General features: G+C 34.2%; 1 protein-coding gene, 2 long non-coding RNA genes, 1 other non-coding gene and 1 pseudogene across 4 annotated transcripts; 3 read left to right on the top strand and 2 right to left on the bottom strand.

Annotated features, from left to right (window-relative positions):
* Positions 1 to 599: 599 nt before the first annotated feature.
* Positions 600 to 4,568, top strand: LOC140963276 (probable CoA ligase CCL6; annotated as a pseudogene).
* TRNAI-AAU (transfer RNA isoleucine (anticodon AAU)) lies at positions 1,126 to 1,199 on the bottom strand. The gene has a single exon. It is a non-coding gene; the product is annotated as a tRNA-Ile (tRNA).
* LOC140963275 (uncharacterized) lies at positions 3,372 to 9,580 on the top strand. Its single transcript, XM_073422561.1, has 3 exons — positions 3,372 to 3,447; positions 3,966 to 4,017; positions 8,027 to 9,580. The coding sequence occupies exons 1-3, from the start codon at positions 3,372 to 3,374 to the stop codon at positions 9,306 to 9,308; spliced, it is 1,410 nt and encodes a 469-aa protein (XP_073278662.1). The 3' UTR covers positions 9,309 to 9,580.
* A 390-nt stretch (positions 9,581 to 9,970) lies between these two features.
* On the top strand, positions 9,971 to 11,333 carry LOC140962319 (uncharacterized). Its single transcript, XR_012172520.1, has 2 exons — positions 9,971 to 10,047; positions 10,274 to 11,333. It is a non-coding gene; the product is annotated as an uncharacterized lncRNA (long non-coding RNA).
* LOC140962318 (uncharacterized) lies at positions 10,563 to 11,670 on the bottom strand. Its single transcript, XR_012172519.1, has 2 exons — positions 11,387 to 11,670; positions 10,563 to 11,226 (listed from the first exon to the last, which is right to left on the bottom strand). It is a non-coding gene; the product is annotated as an uncharacterized lncRNA (long non-coding RNA).
* Between the last annotated feature and the right edge of the window lie 2,123 nt (positions 11,671 to 13,793).

Below are 13,793 nucleotides of genomic sequence, written 5' to 3'. Positions count from 1 at the left end.
TATATAAATTGTCGGACAAAAATCTAATTTTTTTAAAACTAGATTGTGGAACACATTGCAACATGATATTTATATGTATAAAAAAAAAACAAAAACTTGTGTGAGACGGCCTCACGAGTCGTATTTTGTGAGACAAATATCTTATTTGGGTCATCCATGAAAAAGTATTACTTTTTATGCTATTACTTTTTATTGTGAATATCGGTAGGGTTGACCCATCTCACATATAAAGATTAATGAGACCGTCTCACAAGAGATCTACTCATATAAAAAATATAATTTAAAACAAATTATGATGTATAATTATACAAAATTAGAAAGGTAAAAAAGATTGTCTCAATAATCAATATTTGGATATTTTGCACTTGTACGTAAATAATTTGATTCAACTACGAAACATAAATGAGAGCATTGGATTACATGCACTCTTAATAAATGCCGCTTTGAATTGAATTCAACACTTTCAATTTATTGCACTCCCAACGATACCAGCTTCCAACTCTGCGTGCCTTTTTGTTTCTGTATGCACTGTGAATTTCTCAACAAATTCTTGAAAAACCCAAGTTTTGTTTCCATTTTTTGATTTGGGGTGAGTGAAGATGGGGGGTTATACGGTGAAAGTTGAGGAAGAAAGGGCTGCTGCTGCCAATGGAAAGCCGTCGGCGGGAGCAGTGTATAGGTGCATTTATGCGAAAGATGGGTTGATGGAAAGACCTCAGGTTCTCCATTTTCCTTGGATTTGTTAAAGGATGTTTTGTTTTTTAAACTCGATCAACTATTTAATTAAGAAAATAACATCCACATAAAATACCGACGGTCTGAATTTTAAATACCAAAAAAAATATACCTAAAAAAAAGAAAATTTGTAAAATAACATCGATCAACTATTTAATTAAAAAAATAACTTATTAATGTGTATAAAGAAGATGCATGAATAGATCATTTTCTTAATTAATTAGTTGATGAAGATTATTTTACAAATTTTTTTTTTTGATATATATTTTTTTTGGTATTTAAAGTTCAGACGTGTTTTATGTCCAAATTAAATTACATTGAAAAAAGATTCTGGGAAAAACCCGTTTCTGATTTTCACAATTCTCAAATTTTTTTTTAAAAAAACGGAGATGGCCCATGCAGGTCTCGAACCTGCGACCTTCGCGTTATTAGCACGACGCTCTAACCAACTGAGCTAATGGGCCTTCATGCAAAACGTTCTCGTCATACTATATTTGTTCCATTTCTTGGGATTGTAGTTCGCATTTGCCGTTTCATCAAGATTCACATTTCCTGATGCCCAAGTCTCAGATTTGATCGGGGATGGGTCTGTCGAATTTGCTGTGTCAATCTGAGTTTTTGGGTGCAGTAAGTCCGTGGAAAGAAATCCTGGAAATCATATGCTGGGACGCAGTTCAAAAATCGAAGGAAAGGTAACACTTGGGATTTTATTTAGTTTATGATTGGTAAAGTTGGTCCAGAAGTAAGTTAATTGATTGTACTTTTTTTAAAATTATTCTCTGAAGATATTGCTGGTGATGTATAATTTATGCTAAACTGATTTTATAAATTTAAATAGTTATTTTGATATTTATTGATGATATCTTGTGTCTTTTAGGCGTAAAAATGTCAATGAGATTTTTATTTTGAGAAAAAGATATAATTGTTAAAATGTTTTGATGTGAATTTTGAAGGGGGTATTTGATTCTAGCTTTATTTGACAAATTTAGTTTAACTGGCAGGTTGGTGCATACAACTGGCTGACATACCAAGAAGTCTACGATACAGCCCTCCATATTGGTTCCGCCATTAGTGTTTGTCATATTAGGGAGACCATTGTGGCATATATGGAGCAAACTGCCCAGAATGGATCATATCAATGGAGGTAAATTCATGCTTAAGATTGATTTATTTGATTGTAGTTCGAGTTACAATGTTAATTTGTCTGTTTGATCTCTCTACAGGCTTGCATTAGCCATGTCATTACCTATGTTCCACTCTATGATTCCCTTGGTTTGTGTACCGTTGGCTTCAATTTTTCTTTATTTTATCTTCTCATGTGCTGCATGCAGCGAATGGAGAAGCATGAGTTCGAATCTATGTTCAAACACACCACCCGAATTTGTACACACAAAAAAAAAAAAACTTGTTTCATCGGTCTTCTCTTGATTGCTCTTCTTGATGGGGCGTAAATTAAATGCAGGCGCAAACGCGGTTGAGTACATTATCAATCATGCCGAGGTTTCCATAGCCTTTGTTCGTGAAACAAAGCTACCCACAGTATGTTCTCTTGGTTCAAGAGCTTAGTTTTAAAGTAAGCTTTGAAGGCTTATTATTTGGTTAACATCTTATGAGCTTATAAGATGTTTAAGATGAGATTGTCCTTTCACACTCACAATGGTTGTCTCTGTCCATAGATATTAACATGTCTCTCCAATTGCGTTTCACATCTAAAAAGTAAGACGAGGAGTTTAATCTGAGGTTATTACCCAAATCACTTTTTATATGTCGACGTTTTGCTAATTGAGGCATGCTCTTCTTCGTTAAGCTATTGTCAGCTTTGGAATGATTTCTGAGGAGCAAAAGGAATGAGCTAAGGAGCTTGATGTAGATTGCTTCTCTTGGGACGAATTCGCTCTTTTGGTTAGAAAGAAGTCATCACATATATATTAGGCATACTATTTTAGTTTGTTTTATAAATTTTTGGTGATATTTATTTATCTTTGCCTTGAACAATATAATTATTTCCGAAAGTTACATTTTCAACCCAATTTCGCATTTGCCAATGTAATCATTATCTGCAAGGTTTCAAATATTTTCCAGAAATACTGGAAACTTACCAGATATACTCTTTCTTGTTTGTCTGTTTTGGCAGGGAAATTTGGATGATAATCTTCCTCCAAAAGCAAGGACTGACATATGCAAGATAATGTATACGAGTGGAACTACGGGAGAACCTAAAGGTGTCATTATAAATAATGGTGCTTTCATGGCAGAAGTCTTTTCTATAGATCACCTTCTTAGAGAAACAGATAAAGCGATAAAAAGTTGGTAGTTTTTTGCTTTGTTAGGTTTGCAATTTAATAAAGACACAAAAATTTCAGTGATTTCATTCCACATGCCTTTCTGCAGGGTACAGAAGAGGATGCATACTTCTCTTTTCTTCCACTTGCCCACATATTCGATGAAATTATCGAGACATACTGTATTTATCGAGGGTCTTCAATCAGGTTTTGGCAGGCGGTGAGATTAATATTGTGTTAACAAATTTCATTAAATATTTTGGTCATATAATGCATTCTAGTCCTGAAAGTTGCGAAGCAATGTTTTCTTACACCAAAAAACACTTTACTTCAAACTTACATGATATCAGATACATGATTGAAGATCTTCTCATGTTAAAGCCAACTATATTTTGTGGAGTTCCAAGAGTATTTGACCGGATATACACTGGTATACAATTGTTTATTGATATACTTGGAATTAAGCCTGTGTTGTGCAAGTCATCAATTACTTAAACATTTGAACCATACTGGTGCCTTGAGTTATAGACGGACTTTGCTTTTTATTGCACATTTATCTGCACACTACTGGGAGGTTTGATACTGTTTTTGGGTTTTTCCGGCGATTTTTTTTTTTTTTTTTTTGAAAATGGTTTGCAGAATAAGATGATTGTTTGGTTTTATTTATCACACAACCATTTTCTACTTTAAATGTCTTGTCATGTAAAAATATGTAGGTTAATTTGATTTTTCTATATTTTGTGGGATATTGGGTTATAATATGAATTGAGTTCTTTTTGGAAAGAAGTGGAAAGTTGAACAGGAGTCTTGATTATATAGGGAAGTATGGAATACAATGGAGATATATTTTGAGAAACGAACGTTTTCCCAAATGAAGCCTAACCCAGCTATATTTTGTAGAATGGTGGCATTTCTGTGAATTGATTTTATTTACTATTGTGTTCATAGGCATCATGGAAAAAATTGCAGCTGGTGGTTTATTGAAAAAGTCGCTATTCCAGTTTGCATACAATTAGTATGTTCAATTTTCAAATCATATTCAAGCTTCGTTGTCTTTATTCATATGGATAAAGGACTTAAGCAAGAAGAAGCGTCTCCATTCTTCGACAAACTTGTCTTTGATAAGGTTACTGACTTGCCATATTTTCCTACATTATGATCTCTATCGTGTAGGTGCACTAGATAGGCTGACCGGGGCAGTCGACTCCCTTGAGAACCAAGTAAATTGAAACTCGAACAGTTCCACATGAACTTGTCTCGCTGTCGGCTGAGTCCTTGTAGGCCGGGGGTGCGACAAAGACGTTCTAACACATACATATATTTGGAGGATTACATCGACCAAATGTACAGTGGCGTGAAAGGACAAAAAGGGATAGCACCAAAGTGATTGCATCAATGGTCAAAATATTGGGGATTAATTAGTTCTTTGTTTTAGAACGAGTTGTCATACTTGAGTTGTTAATAACTATCTATATATGAAGAAGAATCTTCATTATAGTATATTCTTTACGGAATCGATTACATAGATATTAGTTCTCCAAACTATACGATTTTTTCACATATCATCTCTTAAACGTTTAAGATATACGATATCGTCTTTAATAACTTTTATCCAATTTTTTAATGATATATTGTTCCTACTCTTTTCATTAACTTGTTAATCTAAAATACGTCGGATTGAGTACGTGTTTGGTCTCTTCTTCACATTACCAAACATTTTATTTGTTTGGGTCTCTGAATTTTCATTCCATCGAAATCAAATATACAAATTATGTAATCTAAAATATATGGTTCTCTGAATAATTTATATTATTTATATAGTATAGAGAACCAATTATTTTGTTTTAATCATGAGATGAAAAATCCCATTTACAGGTTTTTCCTATTGATATAAAATTTATAATGAATGTTCAAAATATGTCCTTTACTTTGAAATTTCCAACATTTTTTTGGCTTTTTGATAAATACAATAAACAAGAAAAGATAAAATTATACATTCAATTTTGAAAACTTACGCAAATATTTGTCTACTTTTTAGGGAAATATTATTAAATTTTGGAAAAAATATATATTCATGTTATTTGTTTTCATAAATGTGTCTTCAATTCACTTTTGCATCTTCAAATATATCTAAGATATAACTCTATAATTCTATTAAATTTAATTAAAACATTACATAATAATTCATATTTAAACAAAACTAAATAATTAATCAAAATATTCTGATATAACGTTAATTATACAGTAGAAATCTCGAAAATATAATTTAACATATTTTATATTCTTCGATTTATTTCTAAAAAATTTATTTCAAAATATTAAATTGTCCTCTTACCTCTAGATTTATTAATATCCCAATACAAATTATTAGTTTAATGCTTCACCCCCTTTTCAAGAAACTCCAATGTATCTGCCATCCATACAACAACTAGCTAAAGACTCAAGAATAAAAAATAAATCAATTAAAGTTGAATACTTGGTAATCAAGAAGTTGACTTCTACTTCACAGCTTCTATTAATTTGGCGGTGAAAATTAACAAGCAGCAGCTTCGTACACAAATCTCTAGCTTGTTGACCCGCCGCCGCGCAATGGCACGGTGGTTATACGTCGGAGCTCCATTTTCATGCCTGCGGTTTGTGATATGCGGTGTTGTTGGCTGCTTTCTTTTCTTCCAGTTGAAATTTTGTTAGAGTAGATGTCCTGTAAGCCAACTGTTGGCTGGGGAATTTATTGACTCGAGTATAATAAACAATCTTTATTTTAATATAATTTACTTTTTAATGGTTTCAGTTTACTTTATCTGTATACCTATGCAATCAGCATATATAAAACCCTTGATTATACTTTAATACAAATGAATCGTAATTCGATGTTGAAACTCATTTGTAAACACTGTATAATCTAAATTCGTTCCTAGTCGATTCAGCCGCCTAAAACATGGATAAATGTCGCTTGAGCTCGAGACTAGCATCTGTGATGTTGTGTACCGCGTTTCTTGGTAAGGGCATAGAGATGTCCAAACATGCAGATGGGTAGTCATATGATGATTATACCGAACAACCCTCCCTCGGACTTTCCAAGTGGTTATCATTCATCGAGAAGATAAGTCCGTGGTTATGATTGTACACCATTAGTCCTTACGACCCGGGACAACACTAAGGCTTTATATGCTAGGGCTGTGCTTTGACTCGTTTACCGGCTCCAGGAGAGTCATCAGCTGGCGAGATTGGGTACAGTTGCAACACATATAGGAGCCAGTGCATTGTAATCAGGGATTCACCGCTCACCTACGGGTGTGGATATCCTATGTGATCTGATGAATTAATAGTACGTGGAATCTCTGGCCAGAGTATGAGATGTATATTGGAGAAGGAGTTCTTCAATGATACATGCGATGTCACTATTTATATGTGTTACATAGTTATCGAATTGATATGCAACCCTCGATGAACCAATGGTTGCAGATTCGATCGAAATATATGAGATGAAGGGACCGTACTGTACGCTAATCATAATCGACTGGTTCTTGCAGGCACTATCAGTGATACCTAGGGATCATGGGGCGATGCTACTAGACGCTCTTACCATGATCCGATGGGTGCAATCAGAAATGAGTTATGACATTCTTGATCAAGGTGTTGATGAAAAGAATGGGGCTAACTAGGGTAAGCCCGAATAAAGGAAATTGTCCTGAATCACAAAGAGTTGTGAACCCACGGCTAGCTGTATCCCTGAACCATTGAGGGTCACACAAGCACTGGTTTACTTGTTCCCGTTGAGATAATAAATTCAAGGAGTTGAATTTATAGAACCCGTTGAGATAATAAATTCAATGAGTTGAATTTATAAGAAATAAGTTTGATATGATCAATCGATAAGCTTATAAATAAAGTTTATAAAAGCTTATAGAAATTTTGAGAGCATGACTGCTAAAAACAGTCAAAGGGAGTGCACCTGCCTTATTTAGACATTGGTGATCTCGAAATTAAAATGTACATCATAATAACAAATAAGTTGAATTTGTCACATCGATGATATTGGATCGTCGATCGGGATTATGATGAGATTAATGTAATGAGAGCATGAATCATGAGCTTGTAAGAGTATAAGCTCATCATGCAAATTTATTAAAGTTCAAATATGCTTTAATGATTAATTATATTTTAATTGAGTTAAAATATAGCCCATTAAGTTTTTATAAAATATGGTATTGATTTATGTAATATGAAAATATTCATGATACCATAATTTTAAAAACTTGCATACAAAGCAAAATAATAATGATGCATGATATTACAAGAAATATATGCATCATTGGAGATTGACCATGATATGGGATGCATTTTTTTTTTGGAATCTTTAATTAACTTAATTAATTAGATTAATTAAGTAAAGAAATGATTAGAAAAATAATAATAATAATAATTTGATTCTTATTTATTAACATGCATCCGAGAGTTTCATGATTTGGCATGCAAAGATTTGTAGGATCTTTAATTGATTTAATTATTCTAATTAATTAAGTAAATTGAAGATTAGACATAATTATAAGATTTTGATTCTTGTTTCAGTGATGTGGCATCCGAAAGTTTCTTCTTCTTAAAGATACACTTTCGGCTCTTCTTTTAGAGTGCTGCTCTCTGGTTGCAAGAAGTTTCGGCCACCTTAATTAAGAGGTAGTGGGTCGATTTCTTCGGTGTTTTATCTCTACGCAAAACATCTTCTATACTTTCTAGTACAAGTTAGAAGAGGAACAAGTAATCCGGTCGTGCACCTAATTCGAAGATTAAAGAAGGAGATTTGAAGAAAGTTGTAGGGATTTTCAGCAAGAGCTATATCCGCTAACCCCGGAATAGTTAGAGTCGTGTGAATATTTCACCAAAGGTATAAAGTTTTAAACATCCTATGTATGTTTAATTTATAAAACCATACGAGTGCTCAAACAAATATTTTGATTGTCAAAATAAAATTAAAAATTTTAAAACTTCCGCTGCGTTTTGGGCACGAGAAAACCGAGATCCAACAAATCCTTCATCCAAAAAGTGAACATACACGTTGAGAAAATAAAACTTGCTAGCATTCTTTCCATCCACCCTTTATATCTCCGTGATATCGGTCTAGTTGAGCAACTGACACTTCTCCCACCATATGGACTCAAATCTCCCGAGAAAACCAATTTCAACGACGAATATCTCGATCCCTTGTCTCTTACTCGGTCAATCTTCTTCCCAAGACCTGAATATTTTGGTCTTGTCGATCCAAGAAACAATGCAGATAATGAAACCAGCATTTATTATTTACCAGAGCATGTGTGGCTTGACACAGATGGAAATCCTATCCAGGCACATGGAGGGGGCATTTTGTTTGATAAAAAATCAGAAACTTATTATTGGTATGGTGAGAGTAAGAATGGATCTACTTATCTTTCTCCTGAAACGGGCACACCCCGTGTCGATTTCATCGGCATCTGTTGCTATTCTTCGAAAGATTTGTGGAGTTGGAAGAATGAGGGAATCTTGTTACCTGCAGAAGAAAGAATTGAGAATCATGATCTGTATAAGATGAATGTGGTTGAAAGGCGGCCTAGGGTGATATACAATGAGAGGAGTGGAAAATATGTAATGTGGATTCATGTCGATGATGTCACCTACGCGAAAGCCTTGGTTGGGGTGGCGATCAGCGATTCCCGCACCGGACCATTTGAGTATCTTTACAGTCGAAGCTCGAATGGATTCGACAGTAGGGATATGACGGTTTTCCAAGACGATAATATTGGGATGGCCTATCTGATATACTGTTCTTTGGAAAACAAAGAAATTCACATTAGTAGCTTGAATGAAGATTATCTTGATGTTACATCTGATATGGCTAAGGTACTCGTGGGACAGCACCGGGCAGCGCCTGTTTTGTTCAAGAATCTAGGGATTTACTACATGATCACCTCCGGGTGCAGCGGTTTAGCGCCGAACGAGGCATTGGTGCATGAGGCGGACTCTATTTTCGGGCCTTGGGAGACTATAGGGAACCCTTGTGTGGGTGCGAATAAAGTTTTTAGAGCTGCTACATTCTTTTCTCAGGGTACATTCGTGATCCCGATGCCTCCAGGCTCGCCTCTTGGATCATTTGTTTTCATGGCAGATAGATGGAATACAGCTGATTTAAGGGACTCGAGGTACCTGTGGCTGCCTTTAACCGTCTCACCAATGGAACGACGGTATCCTGGGCTGCCACTGTGGTCACGGGTGTCCATTATTTGGACCGCAAAGTGGAAGATTCCATTTACGGATTAGGACATGTCGTAAAAGATGAATTTCGAACCTTAATTTAATCAAATTTGCCAGGGAAGAAGAGATTGAAGACAACTCAAAACTAGAATGGTGTGATTTGTGTGAGTTACATGATTACACTAAATTGTAAGAAATGCTTCAATGTTTTGTTTCTTGTATCCACACATATATATATGTTTACGCTGTTCTTGATTGTAAAGATGCTTTTCTTCGAATCAAGAAGAACAAAGACAATAAAAACTTCACGAATTTCATATATTTTTCTACTATGTATTAATATATATATACCCTGCAACATGGGTCACCGTCCATTAAATGAGTATTATCACCATAAGAAGCACTCTTTTGATACATATACTAACACGAGAAAGTGAGCAGTGAATCTGTCAACCAAATCGTTTTCCTTGCATCCAACGCCGATGTAATTTCCATAACGATCCATTTCTTTCCTTTCCTTTCCTTTCCTTCTTCCATCGGGAAACGTCATCAAATCTCCTTTTGTTTCTTCCCCTTGAACTCGAAGATATTTTATTTATTTACATTTCGCAATGATACTTCGGGCCGGCCGTTTCTACCATGTAACAAATCTCGTACTTTGTTAGAGTAGGTATCCAGCGAATAATCTTTATTTTAATAATATTTTGCGGTTTTTTCTAATTATTGTATTTACTTTATCTGTACACTCTTGCAAGATGCATAGATCAAATCCTTGAATATATTATAAGTACTGTGAGGTCCACGAGTCTAGTGGATCATGAAATTAGTTAGGAAATGTACTGTATATTCTAAATAAGTTTCTAGTCGATTAAGCAACATAAAACGAGAATAAATGTTGCTAGAGCTTGAGACTAACATCTGTGATTAAAATGTCACGTTTCATTGGTAAGGGCACATAGATGTATGTGCATTCATACAGATGAGTGATCATTTGATAAAGCGCTTAACAACCCTCTATCGAACTTTTCAAGTGGTTATCATTTATCGAGTGGAATAATTCGTGATTATGTTAGTACACCATTAGTCATTTGACCCAAGACAACATGAAAGCTCTGCATATTAGCATGCACTTTGATCTGTTTATTGACTCCATTGAAGATTATCAGGTGACGAGTTTGAATATATTTTCGAAATACATACGAATCAATGCGTTGTAGTAGGGGATTCGCAGCTCGCCCACCAGAGAAGACATAATTTAGGGATATGTGTTTTCCTAGTTGCACATCCACATATGATGTTATTATTATTATTACTCAAAGATATATCACATCGTTATCGAATTCATTTACAACTCTTGGTGCAATAGTTGCATATTTGATCGTGATATATAAGTTGAAAGAGTCATATTATAGGGTAAATATAACTTACTGGTTTAAGTTGTATATTTTTTTAATCAAAACTCTATTGGATCAAATCGAGCTCTGATTTGAATTTCAAATATAGCCGAACTCTGTTTGCATTGCACCATATATGTATCTCTGACTCTTTGATACCAGGCGCGTCCGATAATTCTCGATCCCCTCGGCTTTTGATTTGACACACTGTTGATCAATAGCATTTCAGCCCTTTTCTTTGCATATCTCCGACTCACTCAAACATTTTTCCCACAGGTTCTTCAGTTCCATAAAGGCACACTCCAAAACCTGTTCTGGAAAAAGTTCGGCTGCGGTTCTTGCACCCCGCTACTTGTTTATCTGCCTTAACAACACGGATAGGGCGATCCCGAACTCCAAATGTAAAAAAAAATGGAGGGCCTGTTAACTGTGACATCGGCATGCAGCTAGCTTTCTCCGGCACCGACAAAAACGATGTTGTCCTTGCTAATCTCCGGCAGTACTCACTCTATGCCCTGTACTCTGATCTTCGGGATTCAATTTCACCTCCATTCACAAATCTCTTCTGAGAGTTTAAGGTTACTTATTGTCTAGGAAACGGTCGGCCAAGAAATTAATTCAGCAAAAATAATTAATGATATAATTGATACATTCAGAAACAAATACTATTTACAGAAAAAACTATATCTTATACAAACTATAATACTCTTTGAACAAATAAAATCTATAAAAAAAATTAAGGGAGAAGACCAATATAAGGAGTGGAAGAAATCGGATAATTATGATTGGTTGGAATCAAAGAATTGACGTGATTAATGATACAGCCAACTGCTTCCGCTAAAACTACTGGCAACTTCATGAAAAGCTTCCACAGTTCCAAGCACTGCAAAACCATGGTTTCAACTTTCTATATTATACATAAATCTTGCTTTTCCCCAATGTATATATGGTTTTTTATTCTATTTTCCGCGTATTCCACTTCTTGTAATAAATTATGGAAACAATATTTGAATATATATTGATTAATTGTGTATGAAAATAAGAGATCTTTGGCTTTTCGAGTTCCCAAGGGTCGAAAATAAAGTGACACCCCTTCAATGGATTAAATATCCCAAAAGACCAATCATATTGCCATGTTTGGTGACGGGATGTCAAGTTGCTCGCAAATTATAGATATTCTTTTCTAAAAAAGATAATAATTAAATGCATATATTTCGTTTGAAAAATAATAGTAATATCGAAAGATATAAATGGTATTACCGGTGCAATTCAAATATTCTAAACAGGACCTTAAATTGAAAATATCAATATGTGATATTTGAGTTTCTTGTCTCAAATTGAACAGTCATTAGAGCGATTGATGTGTTTAGAGGACAATGAAGGTTTAACGGGGATTGTTGTTTTATTATAATATAAACTATCTTTCAAATTTGGAATATGATGTAATTAGGTGTTGAGAAAGTTGAACATGGTGGTCTTATCCATATTTTCATCTACTAGTAGACATATAATTATTTGACCAAATACATTACAAAATATATGAGAAAAAGGCATATTCCATTTTGAATTGCAATGATTTTGCCTACTTGTGTCGATATATATATATATATCGAATGGCATGCTATTATATTTTTAATTTAATTGACAATGCTGAGATCAATTTTCATGTTATGTGATAAGGTTTTATAGAATGATCTAAGATCAATTTTCATGTTATGTGATAAGGTTTTATAGACTTATATTTGTTTAAAGCATCGACTCGATCTATACCTAAAAGAAAAATAATATTTTTGACATAAAAAACAATATTTTTCATTAGTCAGATCGGATACAAAATCTTTCTCACAAAACTGACTCTTTGAGTCTTGAGACGGTGTCATAAGAGATTTTGTGAAACTGAAATTGGATCTTAAAATTTCAACAGTATAATGCATTTGTCCCACGATTTTTTTTAAAAAATAAAATAAATGAACGTGAAATTTCTTGTGATTCTAGAATATTGCTAAAAAAAATCCCTTTCAATAATATATATGTATGAATGAAGCAAGAAACTTTATGATTTTGTTGACTTTTTTACTTATTACTAATGGCTCGAACATGGCTAGGGTTGTTGGATTGAAGGTTTTTTTTTTTTGGGTATTTTTCATTGATTATGAAAAATGGAAATTTACAAGGTAGATTTCAATAGATATATGATCTTCTTCGATTATATATATAGTTTATGAAAAAATATCCACCAATTTTAACATAGATGTCGAATTAATGCCCCGGAAATGGTTCAATATAGTTCAACACATCCACAATAGAGAATGGCTGGAGATGTCCGATTCCAAACAATGAGACATCTATACATAAAACTTAATTTCTTCGATTTTAATAATTTTAACATGTACGAAAAGAGATCTTATGGTGTTTAAAAATAAGCTACTAAAAACTCCAACTCAATTTCATATTAAGATGTGTTAGGCATGTAATAATTGTTTTTGTTGGATACAGAAATCAAAACGTAATATTTTTGCTACAATACAATTTAAAATATTTGAGTTGCAACATTATCACTCACCGATATAACTACTGGATAGAGCCATCGAACCGAAAAGGTCATACATTGTTACTATCCTATGCTAACATTAACTGTCAAATGACAATACAAGTTATCAAACTCTATAAGTAATGTGCCAAAAAGCTACATTAGTTTTTGGAATCCAAATCTTCCAATATCAGTTTCCAACTCTAAAATCAATTTAGTTTGCCACAATCATCACAAGCTACATAACTTGAAAACAAAAGGAAAGGGGAAATAATCAGCTGAATCATGCCTTATCTTCACCAAATACAGCTAATACGCCTACACCTCGTCTCATGTCCTCATCTCGACGAAAGTCGTTGATACAGATCATCAGCCAAAACCTGCCTCAAGCTCTCTCCATAGTAGTACAAGGACTTCTCATTCTCTAAAACTCGAGGAGCCTGCCCGTTTTCTTCTGGCTCCTGCCACATTTCAGGTTCTGGCTCCCTAGCAATCTGGCATAAATTGTGTAGCACACAACATGCAACTACCGTTTGAGGCGCATGATTTAATCCCACATTCAAATCTTGCAGGATCTTCCACCTCCCTTTTAGCAACCCGATCGCCTCTTCCACTGCCTTTCTCCCT

Source organism: Primulina huaijiensis, chromosome 17 (genome assembly GCF_012295235.1).
Source record: "Primulina huaijiensis isolate GDHJ02 chromosome 17, ASM1229523v2, whole genome shotgun sequence".
NCBI classification, from domain to species: domain Eukaryota; kingdom Viridiplantae; phylum Streptophyta; class Magnoliopsida; order Lamiales; family Gesneriaceae; genus Primulina; species Primulina huaijiensis.
This window is presented reverse-complemented; position numbering and strand designations above follow the sequence as displayed.